The sequence below is a fragment of the Nicotiana tabacum genome, chromosome 22 (genome assembly GCF_000715075.1).
Source record: "Nicotiana tabacum cultivar K326 chromosome 22, ASM71507v2, whole genome shotgun sequence".
Lineage (NCBI taxonomy): Eukaryota > Viridiplantae > Streptophyta > Magnoliopsida > Solanales > Solanaceae > Nicotiana > Nicotiana tabacum.
The window spans coordinates 206,087,635-206,103,387 of record NC_134101.1 but is presented as its reverse complement, the minus strand read 5'-3'; the positions used below and the strand labels follow the sequence as shown (position 1 = coordinate 206,103,387).

The window sequence follows — 15,753 nt, the reverse complement described above, 5'->3', positions numbered from 1 at the left end:
CGGGAGATTTTCTCCTTCTTGTTGGATCCTCCTTTTGAACTTGCATAGTTTCCTTTCCCTTGTTGGGTCTTCCTTTTGAATTTGTGAAGTTTCATTTTTTCTTTTTCTGAAGTCACGTCTTTGGTTATCTTGGACTTTGCATCTTTTGCTTTTACATGCTTGTTGCCTTCAAGTTAGTCTTCGTTTGAATTTGCACGTTTTCAGTGCATGCAAGGAGGTTGGGCCAAGAGAGGGGTGGTGCATTTAAGCACAAAAAGGTATAAGCTAAGATGCGGTTATCCAAAGAAAGGCTTAAAGCTCAAAAGGGGAATACTAGGGATTGATGTCATTTTGAAGGCCTACGCTTCTTTCCAAAACCAAGTGTTACTCAGGATTTCACATAAACAGACATTCGGGCCAAGTTTTAGATCTACAATGCAACACAATGAAATTTAATCTAAAACTCACCTCACAATGCACTAGAAACGATGAGGTCGTCTTTGTTGTTACCCTAACTATAAGCATGAAATTTTTTCAAGCATCACCGGGATAATTAAGAGGTTCGACAAGAATCTACAGTTTATCCGAAGCTGATCCTTTCCATAATATCACATAAACACTTGTTCTTTTCCATGCACATTCCTAACTATGTTGGTACCAACCGAGTCAATTTTTGATGGTCCCCTTTTTTCTTTTGCCTTCTTCTTCTTCTTCTTCTATTTTTTTTTCTTTTTGAATTTTTGACTTGATAATTTTTTGTGGTTCTTGGCAAATGATATTGAACCGAATAGGGATTCTTATTTGATTTTGATTTTTGATTTTTTACTTAATACTATTTTTTTTTTAATTTTTGACGATTGGAATTAAACACAAGAAGGATTCTTGTTTTTTTTTTGTGTAAATGGATCAAACGCAAGAAAGGGTTCTTGATTTGAATTTTTTTTCTTTTATTAATTTTGTTTAAAAAAATTGAGACCGAACCCGAAGGTTGCCCATGTATCTTGTTGAAATGAGAATCATGTCAATTATAGTTCAGGAAGATTAGAAATAGAAACAAAATATTTTTAGATTTTCATTTCTTCTCTTTTTTTGATTTCCCTCAAGGGAGGCTTGTAAAGATGGAAGATATTTTGGCCTTTTGAATTCCTCCTGGAGGACTTATAAAGGAAAGTATTTTGAATTCTAACGTCTCAAGGAAAAACTTCTAAGTAAGTGATAGAAGACAATATACATACGTTTGGATCTTTTTTTAGTCTTCTTTTTATTTTTAAATTTTCTTAGAAATGATCCTTTTGCAAAGATTTTCGGTCAACTGTGACCCAAGTGGCCAAATTTGACTGACTTGTCCGGCTATGGACGAGGAAAACTGGATCCATGACAGGTTCCTTGACACAAGGTCAAGAATCAAGTACGCGTAGTTCGTGAAAATTAGAAATTAAAGGAAGACACTTTGGATTTTTTGAATTTCCTTAAGGGAAGAGGAAATATTTTTTGATTTGATTTTGATGTCTCGCGGAGAGACTTCTAGAGAAGCAACAGAGGAAGGTATATATATGTTTATTTTCTCTTAATTTTTTCGACTTTTTTAGAAATGACCTTTTCATAAAGATCTTCGATCAATTGTGACCCAAGTGGCCAGACTTGACCGACTCGTCCAAATTGGGACAAAAAAATTCGGAGCCATTACAGGTTGCCTACGTATCTTGACACAAGGTCAAGAATCGGGTACGTGTAGTTCTTGAAGGGTAGGGAGTATAAGATGTATGGTTTAGAATTCTTCTTTTACTCTCCTATTTTGAAAGAATTGCGACTAATAAAAATAATTGCATCAAAGATATGTACAATATGCAAGGGTATAGACAAACTCGAAGCGATGCCTCGTTTTGCCCGTGGTTGAACGTGGTATCTTCTGAAGTTGAAGAATGACTCCCTCCGGAAGATGTGACCTAGTTGCTCCTTCAAACAGTTGCTTTGATGTCCCTTGACTGTTTGCGAGACAGTTGTTGTGGTTGTCTCCCAATTGACTGCATGGATGTTTTGCTGCGACCTTCAAGCTGTCCACAGGAATATCTGGTTCATTGGTTGACAAGGTTAATATTGCTCATAAGAATCTGTCGAGTTCTTACTCGCCTATTCAAGCTAACCTAACGCCTATATGTCTATGGAATTAGAACTAACAAGAACGCATTTATAATTCCTGTACATCAACCAAGCAAGGCAATTAAGTATATGTCTATCCTAACTGCCAATCCGTTTCCCGATGCCCAGGTTCAAGAACTTGCACTACTCAATCCTATGTCCAATCTAGAATTCCCACTTTCGAGTTCAATTTTAGATTCGTAGATAGTATTTAATTGGTGCTCAAGTAATCAAATAATTAAGCGCATGATTGAATAAATAAACCAATATGATAAATCAAGAAATCAAAATCAATATCTGAATAACAATAGTCATGAAAGAATCACAACCCTAGAACGTGAAGTTTAGCTCCAGATAGACATGGTAGCAAAACAACAAATCATATAAAGAAATATAAATATTACTATGTTTGGTGGAAGAAAAATGAAACCCGGCCTTCAAAGCGACTCTGTGCTCTCCCTTCGTCAAAAGTTACTCTAAAAAACGTTCTCCCCTCCAAAATAGGTTTAGGACCCCTTTTATATGAGTTGGGACCGTGTAGGGCTGAAATAACCAAGTCCCGGGCGAAATAGGATAAGTCCCCACTTCGAGCGTCCAGGGCAGCGCCTAGCGCTGGCGCTAAATCCAGTAACGTTTCATGTTCAAAGTATGAATTCCTTGCTTCTTTTTGTTTGAATTCTATCTCTCTTTTTGTTTGAAATCCAATACAAATACCAAAGGGTGTACCCCCTTTGTCTTTTTTGTTTTTTTTATTTTCCTTCTTTTTTTTCGCGTTTTATTCAATTTCGCTCTAAATCTCTTCATCTTCACATCGTTTTATTCCCACACAATTAAAATATAATGTTAAGCATAACGTAATATAATTAATACTCAAAAGATGATTAAAAACTACTAGAATGTGAGGCAACAATGGTTAAATATATGTATTTTTGACCGAACATCACCATACATGCATGTCAGTTATACATACCAAACAATAAGAATCATAGTTTAAGTATCAAGTATGCATGACCTCAGCACATTCATAATGCCCGGTACAAAGTACCCCCTTAATCATACTCTAAGCACTCTCACAATGCCTGGTTTAAAGCAATGGACCCTCACACACACACCCATTGATCCTCAGCACTGTACGGGTGCCTGACACAAGTCCCTCACCCAAGCATATTTATTTGACCCTGTGCCTGCGCCCACGGTTATTACCTGACTCTAGAAGGGCGGGTACTTGCTCAAGCGATGATTGAATCTAAGTCAACGATCAATATCACTCAGCCTAACATGGGGCCTGGCGCACGCGTCACCTCAATACCAATATCAACACAGCTAGAAGCTAATCGAAGCATGCTTCAACCAATCAATGTTGTTTTTTTCTGATATCAATGCTAGCATCTCTTGTTTGGTGATCTATACTGAGATGTTTGCCCTTCAATGACATTGTCTTTCCACCGTATGACATTACTGGAATTCCTTTTTAGTGATCTAAATCTATGGCCTAAGATCAATCATCAATCCGCTCAAGTCTCAGAATGTCAATATTTCACAGTAGCAACAATCAAAATACCGTAGAGAACATACCAACATGGCCCAATTTGGCTCAAGCTCATATCATGCACAAGGCACCAACAACAAAGATAATATGTAATTGCACGGAGGCAAAGATATAACACACGAACTTAATATCATGACTGAGGAATATGACTACGATTAAGGTAAATAGATCAACATAGCAAAAGTGGTCATATCATGTCTCAACAGATAAGCAAATAGCCTAGACATGATTTCTAGAATGAAAAAAAGTTCACGTAGTCATAGAAGTGGAGAAAACACGATATCAAAAAAGCATGATAGCAAAACAAGGTATATAATAACCTAAGATCTACCTGTATCATCAATAACCACGGTGCACGCATATACACTCGTCATCTCGCATATACGTCAGCCCCAACATATAACAAATATCATAGACAACAGAAAAAATTACCCTAAAACCAAGCTTAGACAAGATACTTATATCATCCGTGCTAGTCTTCAACATCAAATCGCATCAAAACCTCGATCTAGCTCTCCAATCGCGCAACTTCGAGCCAAAAATCATCCAAGGAAGTCAATAATACCGTAGGAAGCCAACAATGCCGTAGGAAGCGATCCTCATCCATAAAGCTTCAATCTTTAAGAAATTCCCAGAAGTCAACAAAGTCAACCCTGGTCCTCGTGCCCGAAACCTGAAACCAATACAAAAATCCGATGATCCATAATCTATCGAATCCAAATATATAATTAGTTTCGAAAACCAGATCCAAATCGTTAATAAAACTAAAATACACTCTCTTAAAGTGTAGGCAAAACCCCAAATTTCCTTTCAAAATTACAAGTTTTAGGCGTAGAATTCCACGGGTAATAAAACCAAATACAAGGAAAAATTGCTTACCTCCAACGTGGTATTGAAATTCCTCTTCAAAATCTCTTGTTCTCGAAGTGTACGACTCAAAATATAAAATAATGCAAAGTCCCGAAAATCACAACTTATACAGTTTGCCCAAGTCGTACACTACGCGAACGCGATCCCAGGCCCACGTTCGCGATGAACAAAACCACCACGCCTAAAACCTTCATAGCTAACGCGATATGCACCACGCGAGTGCGAAGGCCAACAGGCCTCTCAACTGCGCGAATTCGTAAGGCTACTGGCCAGCCTTCTGTAACACTTCGCGAACGCGAAGTTACCTATGTGAACGCGATAGCCATCATCCACAATACTCTGTGAATGCGAGAACTTCATCATGAACGCGATGAACAAATTACCAACACTTCAAAACACTCCACGAGAACGCGATACACAGATCATGAATGTAAAGCGTATCAAAATAGCACCAGAAATCAGTAATGCAACACAACCAAAATGGTCTGAAACCACCTCGGATCACACCCCAGCCCCTCGGGACCCTGTCCAATCATACTAGCAAGTCCAAATACATTATCTAAACTTATTCAAAGGCTCAAAACACCACAAGTAAAATCAAAACCAAGAATCGCTGATCAAGATCAATCTCTTAAGTTCATAAACTTCCAACTTCGAATCAAACGTCTTATTCAAGTCTAACCAATCCGATACAAACCCAAACTTTGCACACAAGTCCCCAATGACAAAATGGACCTAGTCCAATTCTGAGAACAACAATCTGACCCCGACAGCCTCAAAGTCAACTCCTGGTCAAACTTGTGAACTCTTCAATTGTTCAAATTGCCAACTTTCGACAAATAGAGCCAAAACGTTCTAGGAACACCCAAATTCAAATCCGAACAAACGCCCAAGTCGAAAATCACCATACACATCTATTGAAACCATCAAATTCCGATTTTGAGGTTGTTTACTTAAAAGTTAATTCTCGGTCAATTCTTCCAACTTAAAGCTTTTGAATTGAGAATTACTCTTTCAAATCAACTCTGAACCTCTCGAAAGTGAAAATCAACTATATACGCAAGTCATAATGCATAATATGAAGCTACTCAAATTCTCAAACCGCCAAACGAAATACTAAAGCTCAAAACGACCGATCGGGTCATGACACTTAAGTGTCATGTGAAACATATAATCGAATTGAAGTTTCATCAGAAATGGGTACATAAAATGACCTTGATCAAACCAATCATCTATCTTCTGCGTCTTTGGCTAGCCAAACAAGAAGTTAGATGGAATGGATGCATTTTCACCTTCACCTTTAAAACCAGTGAATAAGAGCTCATTATTTTTATACACATGAAAAGTATAAAGAACCTCATGGCAGCAGCGGATTTGATGTTAAATATTTTAATTTGAAATCAATTTTCTAACCTGGGTAGTAAAAGAGCTCTAGAATTCGGTTACACCAAAAGGATATACAACACACTTAGAAAAGATTAATCTCTTAACAACAGCTATCGAAAAGAAGCATGATATAGAGTTAAACAGAAGTGAGAAACTAAAATTACTGAGGAAAAGAAAAATAGAAACTAAAATTACTGAGGAAAAGAAATATAGAAACTAAAATTACTATCATGCTGTATTAAACAAACGCATAAGAGGAGTAGACATGAAATAGGACACAGCAAAGGAAATTAAAATATGACAAGTAATAGTGTTTATAAACCACCGTTATCTTACAGATGCATATAGTAAACCTAATAATTGAATACAATGTACGCGTATATTTCCCCTCTATCACACTGCCTGTGTCCGAGCTCCTCCTGCAAAATATGAAATCATCCTCAGCATGTTAACAAATATTTCATGAATTGGAGGAACATTAAATATGGCTTAAGCTTAATATACGATTTCGTCAATGTTTTGGTTACTTGAGTATGGCAATTGCCTCTCCAAGTACGTAGAAAAGGAAAACTATAGCTTGCACTTGCTCATGCAAGGGCAGAACGTCATTGACACCTCTTCATCGAAAATTACACTGTGTAGATAAATAAAATATTTTTTATTTATAACTACTATACTTTGAATTCACTTGGCGTCTTCATGTATTTACTTCTTTATATTAAGAAATTCTTTTAATGAAAATCCTGGCTCTGCCGTTGTGCCCATGCAATGGTAAATTGTTATAGTAACAACATATTTCTACTTTACTATGCCTAATTGTTAGTAATAAATTGCATGAAACTTGCAAAGGTATAAAGCTATTAGTTACAACTCAGTTGTTAAGTGATTCTCTTTTAATTGCAGTTGCTAAGTGAATAAACAGAAATTCTATCAAACAGATAACGTGAATAAAGCAAAGTTTGAAACGTACACCGACTCCTCCTCCTCTGTTCTCAACCAACATGTCCTTAAACCATTCATCTGAGTCTATATGGATGATAGAGTCTCTAAGATCCCCTGGTACTCTTATATCGTCGTTGTGAGGTTCACCCCTCACCAACCAAAAGAAGAAGATTGAAAAAATTGGACAAAATAGGCTGCTTGAATGTATATGGGCGGTTGAAGATTTCAATTTGCAATTTGCAATGCAATAAGTCAAATTTGTGTTGCTAAGTGGTTGGCAAATTTGCCTATAAATAAAGATAATTCCCTCTCAGTTAAGACACACCAAAATAAGAGAGAAACAATAGAAGTTAGAGAGAGTAATCCACAGATTGTTGTCTGTGAGATAACTAGTGAGTGGTAGTAATATTGTAGTGAGGTGTTTTATATAAAGAGTGTTATTTCTTTCAAAGTTGTAGTAGTCTCTTGACACTACTGAGTTGTAATATTATAGTGGTAATATTGCTACACTCGGATATTGTATTTTATCCCGCTAAAATATTTGGTGTCATTATTACTCTCTTGTGTTATTATTATTTGCTGTGGATATTATTCCTGGGCGGGATTATTTATTTTATCCCAACAACGTGGTATCAGAGCCACGGCAAATAATGGTCCGCTATCTTTTTAGTACCCCCGTCTCACAAAAGATAATTATGAGAAATGATGTCTACGTATGAAAGTCATTCTTGGCTCCCAGGATGTGTGGGAAATTGTAGACAGAGGGTATGCAAAACCAGATAATGAGGAAGCTCTGCCTCAAACTGAAAAAGAGGTCTTGGCAAAGACAAGGAAGAAGGATTAACAAGCCTTCACGCTCATCCACCAATGTTTGGATGATGCCATGTTTGAGAAGGTGGCAGATGCTACCACCTCAAAGGAAGCTTGAGAGATTTTACAAAATTCTCTTAAGGAGTTGACAAGGTGAAAAAGGTAAAACTTCAAACTCTAAGGGATGATTTTGAAGTTTTAAAAATGAAAGAATCTGAATGCATCTCGGATTATTTTTCAAAAGTGAAGGCTGTTGTAAATCAACTAAGAAGATACGGGGAGGACATAGAAGATGTCCGTGTGGTAGAAAAGATCCTGCGCACTTTAACACCTAAATTTGATTTTGTGGTGTGTGCTATTGAGGAGTCTAAAGATTTAGACTCTATGATGGTGGAGCAATTGGAAGGTTCTTTACAGGCCCACGAAGAAAAGATCAAAAGGAGACAAGAAGTGCCATTGGAGCAACTTGTTAAAACTCAGGCATCCTTCAAGGATTATGGAGGTGAAACAAGCTATCGAGGAAACGGACGAGGACGAGGCCGAGGTCGAGGAGGTCATGGAATAGGAAGAAGTAATGGTAACAACTTCAACAATGAAGTTAAAATCCACCAAACATTCAGAGGTCGTGGTCGTGGACAAAGAGGAGGAAGAGGACGTGGATACTACCAAGAAAATAATGGACAAAGGTATGCCAAATAAAAAATTGAAAGTTATAATTGTCATAAATTTGGCCATTACTCTTGGGAATGTCGTAGCAATGTTGAAGAAACGGCTAACCTTGTTGACGACAAGAAAGAAGAAAATGAGTCAACGTTGTTGATGGCACTCAAGGAAGAAGACAGAGATGATTGCAGCTCGTGGTATTTGGACAATGGAGCAAGCAATCATATGTGTGGATGAAAAGAGAAGTTTGTGGAGATCAATAAAATAGTGAGAGGTAATGTGTCCTTTGGAGATACCTCAAAGGTTCAAATCGAAGGGATATGTACGATTCTGATCTCCTGTAAATATGGTAGTCACAAGTTAATTCAAGATGTTTATTATGTGCCAAAATTAAAAAGTAATATTTTAAGTTTGGGCCAACTTCTTGAAAAGGAATATGACATCCACATGAAAAATATGCATCTTTGGCTTAGAGATTCAAGTGGAATTCTAATTGCTAAAGTGCATATGACAAAGAATAGATTGTTTTCTCTGAATCTTAAAACAATTGATGCAAAGTGTTTGAAGGCTAATGTGCAAGATGAATCATGGTATTGGCACATGCGATTTGGGCACTTAAATTTTGAAGCGCTCAAATCAATGGCAGAAAAGAACATGGTGCATGGGATACCATCAATTAACCATCCAAATCAATTGTGTGAAGCTTGTCTTCTTGGAAAACATGCAAGGAGGAGTTTTCCAAAGGAGGCCATGTCAAGATCAACCAAGCCGCTCCAGCTTGTCCACACTGATGTCTGTGGACCAATCAATCCACCTTCTTTTGGTAAAAGAAAATACTTTCTGCTTTTCATTGATGACTTCAGTAGAAAGACTTGGGTTTATTTCTTGAACCAAAAATCTGAAGGTTTTGCTGTTTTTAAAAATTTTAAAGTACTTGTGGAGAAAGAAAGTGGCTATGAAATTAAAGCTATAAGGTCCGATAGAGGAGGCGAATTCACCTCAAACGAATTTAATGACTTCTGTCAACTTCATGGAATTCGTCGCCCTCTAACGGTACCTTATTCACCTCAATAAATGGTATTGCAGATAGAAAGAATCGAACGATTCTTAATATGGCTAGATGTATGTTGAAAGCTAAAAGTATGCCTAAGGAATTTTGGGCCGAAGCTGTTTCTTGTGCAGTTTATTTGAATAACAGGTCTCCAACAAGAAATGTTAGAGATCAAACCCCTCAAGAAGCATGGAGTGGAAGAAAGCCAAGTGTCAAACACTTAAGAATCTTTGGGAGTATAGCCTATGCTCATGTGCCACATCAAGGGAGAGCAAAGCTTGACGATCGAAGTATCAAGCATGTGTTTGTTGGCTATGATACGAGTTCAAAAGGCTACAATCTATACAACCCAAGTAGTGGCAAGGTAGTGGTAAGTCGTGATGTTGAATTTGATGAAAAACTGGCATGGAATTGGGAAGTTGAGGAAGAAAATTCATATGATTTTCTTCCATACTTTGGTGATGAAGAAGAACCGGAGACCGTGGAACCTGTGCAGGACACAACTCCACCTTCTTCTCCAACAAATGTGGCATCTCCCTCTTCTCAAGAAAGTTCAAATGAACAGCCACAAAGGGCAAAGAGCATTCAAGAGCTCTATGAGGACAAAGAAGAAGTTACTAATTTTGATTTTTATGTTGTCTCTTTGCTGACAGTGAACCAATGAACTTTGATGAAGTTGTTACAAACAAAAGGTGGAGACAAGCCATGGAGGAGGAGATCAAGTCAATTGAGAAGAACAACACTTGGGAGTTAACAACTCTTCCCAAGGGTCATCGAGCAATTGGAGTGAAATGGGTATACAAAATAAAGAAGAATGCTGATAGAGATGTGGAGAAATACAAGGCACGACTTGTGGCTAAAGGCTACAAACAAAGGCAAGGCATTGACTATGAAGAAGTCTATGCACCTGTTGCCCGCATGGAGACGATTCGTTTGCTGATCTCTTTGGCGATGCAAATGAAGTGGAAGATTCATCAACTAGATGTCAAGTCAGCCTTCTTGAATGGCTATCTTGAAGAAGAAGTCTATGTTGAACAGTCATTGGGCTTCGTGGTCAAAAATCATGAAGATAAAGTGTTGCGGTTGAAGAAAGCTTTATATGGATTAAAGCAAGCCCCACGAGCATGGAATAGTTGCATCGACAAGTATTTTCAAGACAATGGGTTTACTCGTTGTCTCCATGAATATGCTCTTTACCTTAAAGTTCATACTAATGGAGATATCTTACTTGTTTGTCTTTATGTTGATGATCTTATTTTCACGGGTAATAACCCAAGTTTGTTTGAAGCTTTCAAGAAAGATATGTCCCGTGAGTTCGAGATGACAGACGTAGGGCCCATGTCATACTACTTGGGCCTAGAAGTGAAACAGATGGAGGATAGAATTTTTATCTCTCAAGAAAGCTATACAAAGGAGATATTGAAGAAGTTCAACATGCTCGATTGCAACCTCGTGAACACACCGATGGAAAGTGGGACAAAATTGTCCAAGTTTGATGAAAGAGAAAAAGTGGATCCCACATTCTTCAAAAGTCTTGTGGGAAGTTTGATGTACTTGACTTGTACTAGGCCAGATATACTCTTTGCAGTTGGAGTAGTTAGCCGGTTCATGGAGGCTCCTACCTCTACTCACTTGAAGGTCACTAGAAGAATTCTTCGCTACCTAAAAGGTACGATTGACTTTGGGCTATTTTATTCTTCTTCTAGTGATTTCAATCTTATGGAATTTTGTGATAGTGATTATGCGGGAGATATTGATGATAGAAAAAGTACAATTGGTTTTGTATTTTTCTTGGGTGATTTTGTTATTTCTTGGAGTTCAAAGAAACAGTCCATTGTTACTCTCTCGACTTGTGAAGCCGAATATATAGCAGCAACATCATGTACCTGTCATGCTATTTGGCTAAGGAGATTATTGAAGGAGCTCAATTTTCCACAAATGGAAGCTACAGAGATTTGTATTGATAACAAATCAGCGCAGGCACTCGCAAAGAATCTAGTGTATCATGACCGAAGCAAGCATATAGATACAAGGTATCACTTCATCAGAGAATGCATTGCGAAGAAGGAAGTCGAGCTCAAATATGTGAAGTCTCATGATCAAGTTGCAGATATCTTCACAAAGCCTCTCAAGTTTGAAGATTTTCAAAGATTGAGAACAAGACTTGGACTAAAGAAGAAAAATCAAAATTAAGGGAGAGATTTGTGAGGTCCACACCTCACCAACCAAAAGAAGAAGATTGAAAAAATTGGACAAAATATGCTGTTTGAATGCATATGGGCGGCTGAAGATTTCAATTTGCAATTTCCGATGCAATAAGTCAAATTTGTGTTGCTAAGTGGTTGGCAAATTTGCCTATAAATAAAGATGATTCCCTCTCAGTTAAGACACACCAAAATAAGAGAGAAACAATAGAAGTTAGAGAGAGTAATCCACAAATTGTTGTCTGTGAGATAACTAGTGAGTGATATTAATATTGTAGTGAGGTGTTTTATATAAAGAGTGTTATTTCTTTCAAAGTTGCAGTAGTCTCTTGACACTACTGAGTTGTAATATTATAGTGATAATATTGCTACACTCGGATATTGTATTTTATCTCGCTAAAATATTTGGTGTCATTATTACTCTCTTGTATTATTATTATTTGCTGTGGATATTATTCCTGGGCGGGATTATTTATTTTATCCCAACAGTCGTTATAATCGTTGTAATCAAAGACATAAGCGTTTGGCTCTGTTTAAGAAGAAAATACATGTGGAATATCAGATAAAAGTGCACTAGTGTCAACCCCATAAACTGGGAAAATGAGTTATGTCTAGCTTACCAACTGGTTCTGGAATTGGTAATCTTCTCCGCAAGCCATTGATCCCAGCGATAATTATACAAGCAAGACCCAGGTGTGGGTTTGCAGTTCCATCAAACGTTGTAATTTCAAAATTGGTTACTATATCTGCAGCTCCAGGAGGGCAACAAGCTCTTACAATTAACTCTTTGCACTCTATCCCCCAGCAAAGGTAATACGAATTCAGCGACTTAAACCTTTGGCGCTCATAACTGTGCATCATGAGTATTTAGAATCATAATTCAAAAAACAAAAAAATGCTATGATGTTCAATGATCTCTCCTAATTAAGTCCATCACAAAAAGGTGGAGATAGAATCTCTTGTAATTACTTCAATACTTAACAACGATGAAACAGAAAAATTGGAGAAAGAGAAATATAAGTATCTCAGTTGATCAAAACTAATTTGTGATTGCAATGTAATGGATTGCCAGTTGACGAAATATGTTAAAGGATACTTTACATCTAAGTGTAGGATATAAAGTTCTTTGAAACTAATTTCACGGAAACAGAAAAGACATGAATATATATATATCACTGGTATATTCAGACCGACATGCTTTGATAAACAAAATTTTGAGTAAAATAAGATCGTTCACAATTTAAACATTGTGTTAACAGATAAAACTGCTAAATTTTCATAAAGAAATCATTAATCACTTGTCGTTACATTCAAAGTGTCACTCCACCTTGTAGTTGCAATTAGTTAAAACTCTGTCACTGTTCAAATAGAGAAAATGGTGCTGCAGTCTCGCAACAAAGCAGATTGAGATATATCTATCAGACAGATATGCTCATCTAGAAGAATTAGCAATCCAGAGAGAGCATAAACAAGCCACCAGTAGATACAAAGGTAACAATGCATTAAAAGTTATAAAAATTATCTTTACCTATTAAGGATAGGCATTGTAAATATACATATGGAACGAAGATGATCTAACACCCCAGCCATGAACAATTCTCCAATCTTCGATATCCCATACCGATTTGGTTCTTCAGATGCAGTAAAAACGTTTTCTCCATTCTTAGACAAACTGATGTGTACATGTGATCCACAGCCAACATCTTCTGTATATGCATCCAACCAGGGATAGACATTATCATTATAATACATACAAATAGGCCAGACGATCAAGTTGTTATGCACCGTAAAAATTTTGCTAAGTTTTAATTCGATTATACGTAGTTTTATGTGCTACAAGGTTGAAGATGTGTTTGAGCAGATTAGGAGTGAAATGAGAGTGTTTAGGTGTAAATGAAAACTTTAGGAAAAAGAAAAGGTGGAAGAAAATACTAGGGGTTAGATTCTGACAAACGTTACCTAAATTCAAAAAAATATTACTCCAGATGTAGGAGTATAATGGTAATGGTCTCTAGAGTGTTGTAACACTCTTACTCTAGTTTCCTACGGTTTAAAATTTTATTATTTCTTGATTCCTACAAAAAACATTATTCATTTTACTGAAGGATGTCAACAGGAAGACCATGTGCATATGGCGCAAGCTTGCACGCACAACATGCAATAGCATAAGGGCATTTTTCTGTTTGTGGGAAGTCTTGTGCGTGCAGTTCATGCTTAGCACGCACAACACACACGCCCTGCATTTTTCCGCTTGATGAAAGCCCCAACCAGGGATTTATTTTCATTTATCTCATTTCTAAGAGATAAGGCACGACTTTGAGACAGAAAATCTCAAATTCTATCCTTTATAATTGTTGAAGTATGTAACCATCTCATTTAAAAGTTTATGCTGTTAGAAAGAGCACTCTTTTATTTACTAAATTATGTCTTCAACACATTCCCTCATATGCGGGTTTGATTCTTTTTGATGAGTCAAGCACGTGAAAATTCTTTTTTATATTGGGCAGCGGTGAGACTCGACTCCAGGACCTCTGCCTGCTCTGATACCATGTTGAAGTGTGTAACCATCACATCTAAAAGCATAAGATGTTAGAAAGAGTATACTTTTATTTACTAAATTATGCCTTCAACAACAACCATCAAAATAAGTTGTTCTAACTACATATAATCATTCTTGTGAGAAATAGCACGGAAAATCTATATTATTAATATGTATCACTTTACTATAATACAAGAAGCTTATTTATATCTACACTCTACAAATACATACTACTCCTATTCCAATGTGGGACTAAACATACTAATATATATACGTAAACTATCTAACACTCCCTCTCAAGCTGGCACATATAAATCATACGTGTCGAGCTTGTTACAAATGTAACTAATACTTGGACTAGTAAGAGACTTGGTGAAAAGATTTGCAAGTGACTTCAGAAACTTTGTAACAACATCTCCTGAGAGTATCTTTTCTCTAATGAAGTGACAATCAATCTCAATGTGCTTAATCCTCTCATAAAACACCGGATTTGATGCAATACGAAGGGCAATTTGATTATCACACACAAGTTCCATGTGACTGAATTTACCAAATTTTATTTCCTTGAGTAACTGTTTTATCCAAAATAACTCACGTGTTACCATAACCATTGCTCGATGTTCTGCTTCTACACTAGATCAAGAAACCACATTCTGTTTCTTACTCTTACAAGACACCAAATTACCTCCTAATAACACACAATATCCGAACGTAGAACGTCTATCAAAAGGTGATCCTGCCCAATCAACATCTGTGTATTCCACGGTCAGCTCAGCACCTCAAACAATAATCCTTTGCTTGGGGCTAATATTATATATTGAAGAATATAGACAGCTGCATTCTAATGACTATCATTGGGAGAATCCACAAAACTAGCCTACAACACTCACAGGAAAGGAAATATCAGGTCTAGGTCTAGTCATTGTGAGATAATTCAATTTACCAACATGCTGCCTATATCTTGGCAGGATCGTAAGCGCCCCCTCCCCCCCCCACGCGTCCTAGCAGAAGTTTACAATTAAGATCCATAGGAGTGTCAATGGGTCTACAACCCGTCATTCATGTCTCCTAAAAAATGTCCAAGGCATACTTTCGCTTTAAAATAACAACACCTAAGTTAGACTAAGCAACCTCAATACCTAGAAAGTACTTCAACCTTCCCAGATCTTTAGTCTGGACATGCTGAAAGAGGTGTTGCTTCAAACGAGCGATACCATTCTGATCATTCCTGGTAATAACTATATCGTCAACATAAACCACCAAATAACTACACAAATTTTGAGCAAAATACTGATAAAATACAAAATGATCAACTTCACTATGAGTCATGTCAAACTCCTGAATAAATGTGCTAAACTTGCCAAACCATGCTCGAGGAGAATGCTTCAAACCATATAGTGAGCAGCACAACCGACATACAAGGCCACTAGACTCCTCCTGAGCAACAAAACCAGGTAGTTGCTTCATATAAACTTCATCATCAAAGTCACAGTGGTGAAAAGCATTATTAATGTCCAACTAATAGAAAGGACAATTATGAACAACCACCATGGATAGAGAAAGGCGGATATATGCTATTTTTGCCACGAGAGAGAAAGTATAACTGTAATCAAGCCCAAAT

At 37.1% G+C, this 15,753-nt stretch overlaps 2 protein-coding genes across 2 annotated transcripts in view; both read right to left on the bottom strand.

Annotated features, from left to right (window-relative positions):
• Positions 1 to 6,132: 6,132 nt before the first annotated feature.
• Positions 6,133 to 13,655, bottom strand: LOC107764651 (uncharacterized). Its single transcript, XM_075244974.1, has 3 exons — positions 13,122 to 13,655; positions 12,214 to 12,443; positions 6,133 to 6,342 (listed from the first exon to the last, which is right to left on the bottom strand). Exons 1-3 carry the CDS (start codon positions 13,343 to 13,345, stop codon positions 6,317 to 6,319), a joined length of 480 nt encoding a protein of 159 aa, XP_075101075.1. The 5' UTR covers positions 13,346 to 13,655; the 3' UTR covers positions 6,133 to 6,316.
• A 1,599-nt stretch (positions 13,656 to 15,254) lies between these two features.
• Positions 15,255 to 15,753, bottom strand: part of LOC107809468 (protein fluG-like) — a 136,182-nt gene continuing 135,683 nt past the window's right edge. Inside the window, exon 17 of the mRNA XM_075243358.1 lies at positions 15,255 to 15,650. Coding sequence (XP_075099459.1) covers positions 15,255 to 15,650 — 396 coding nt within the window. The remainder of the gene's footprint in view (positions 15,651 to 15,753) is intronic.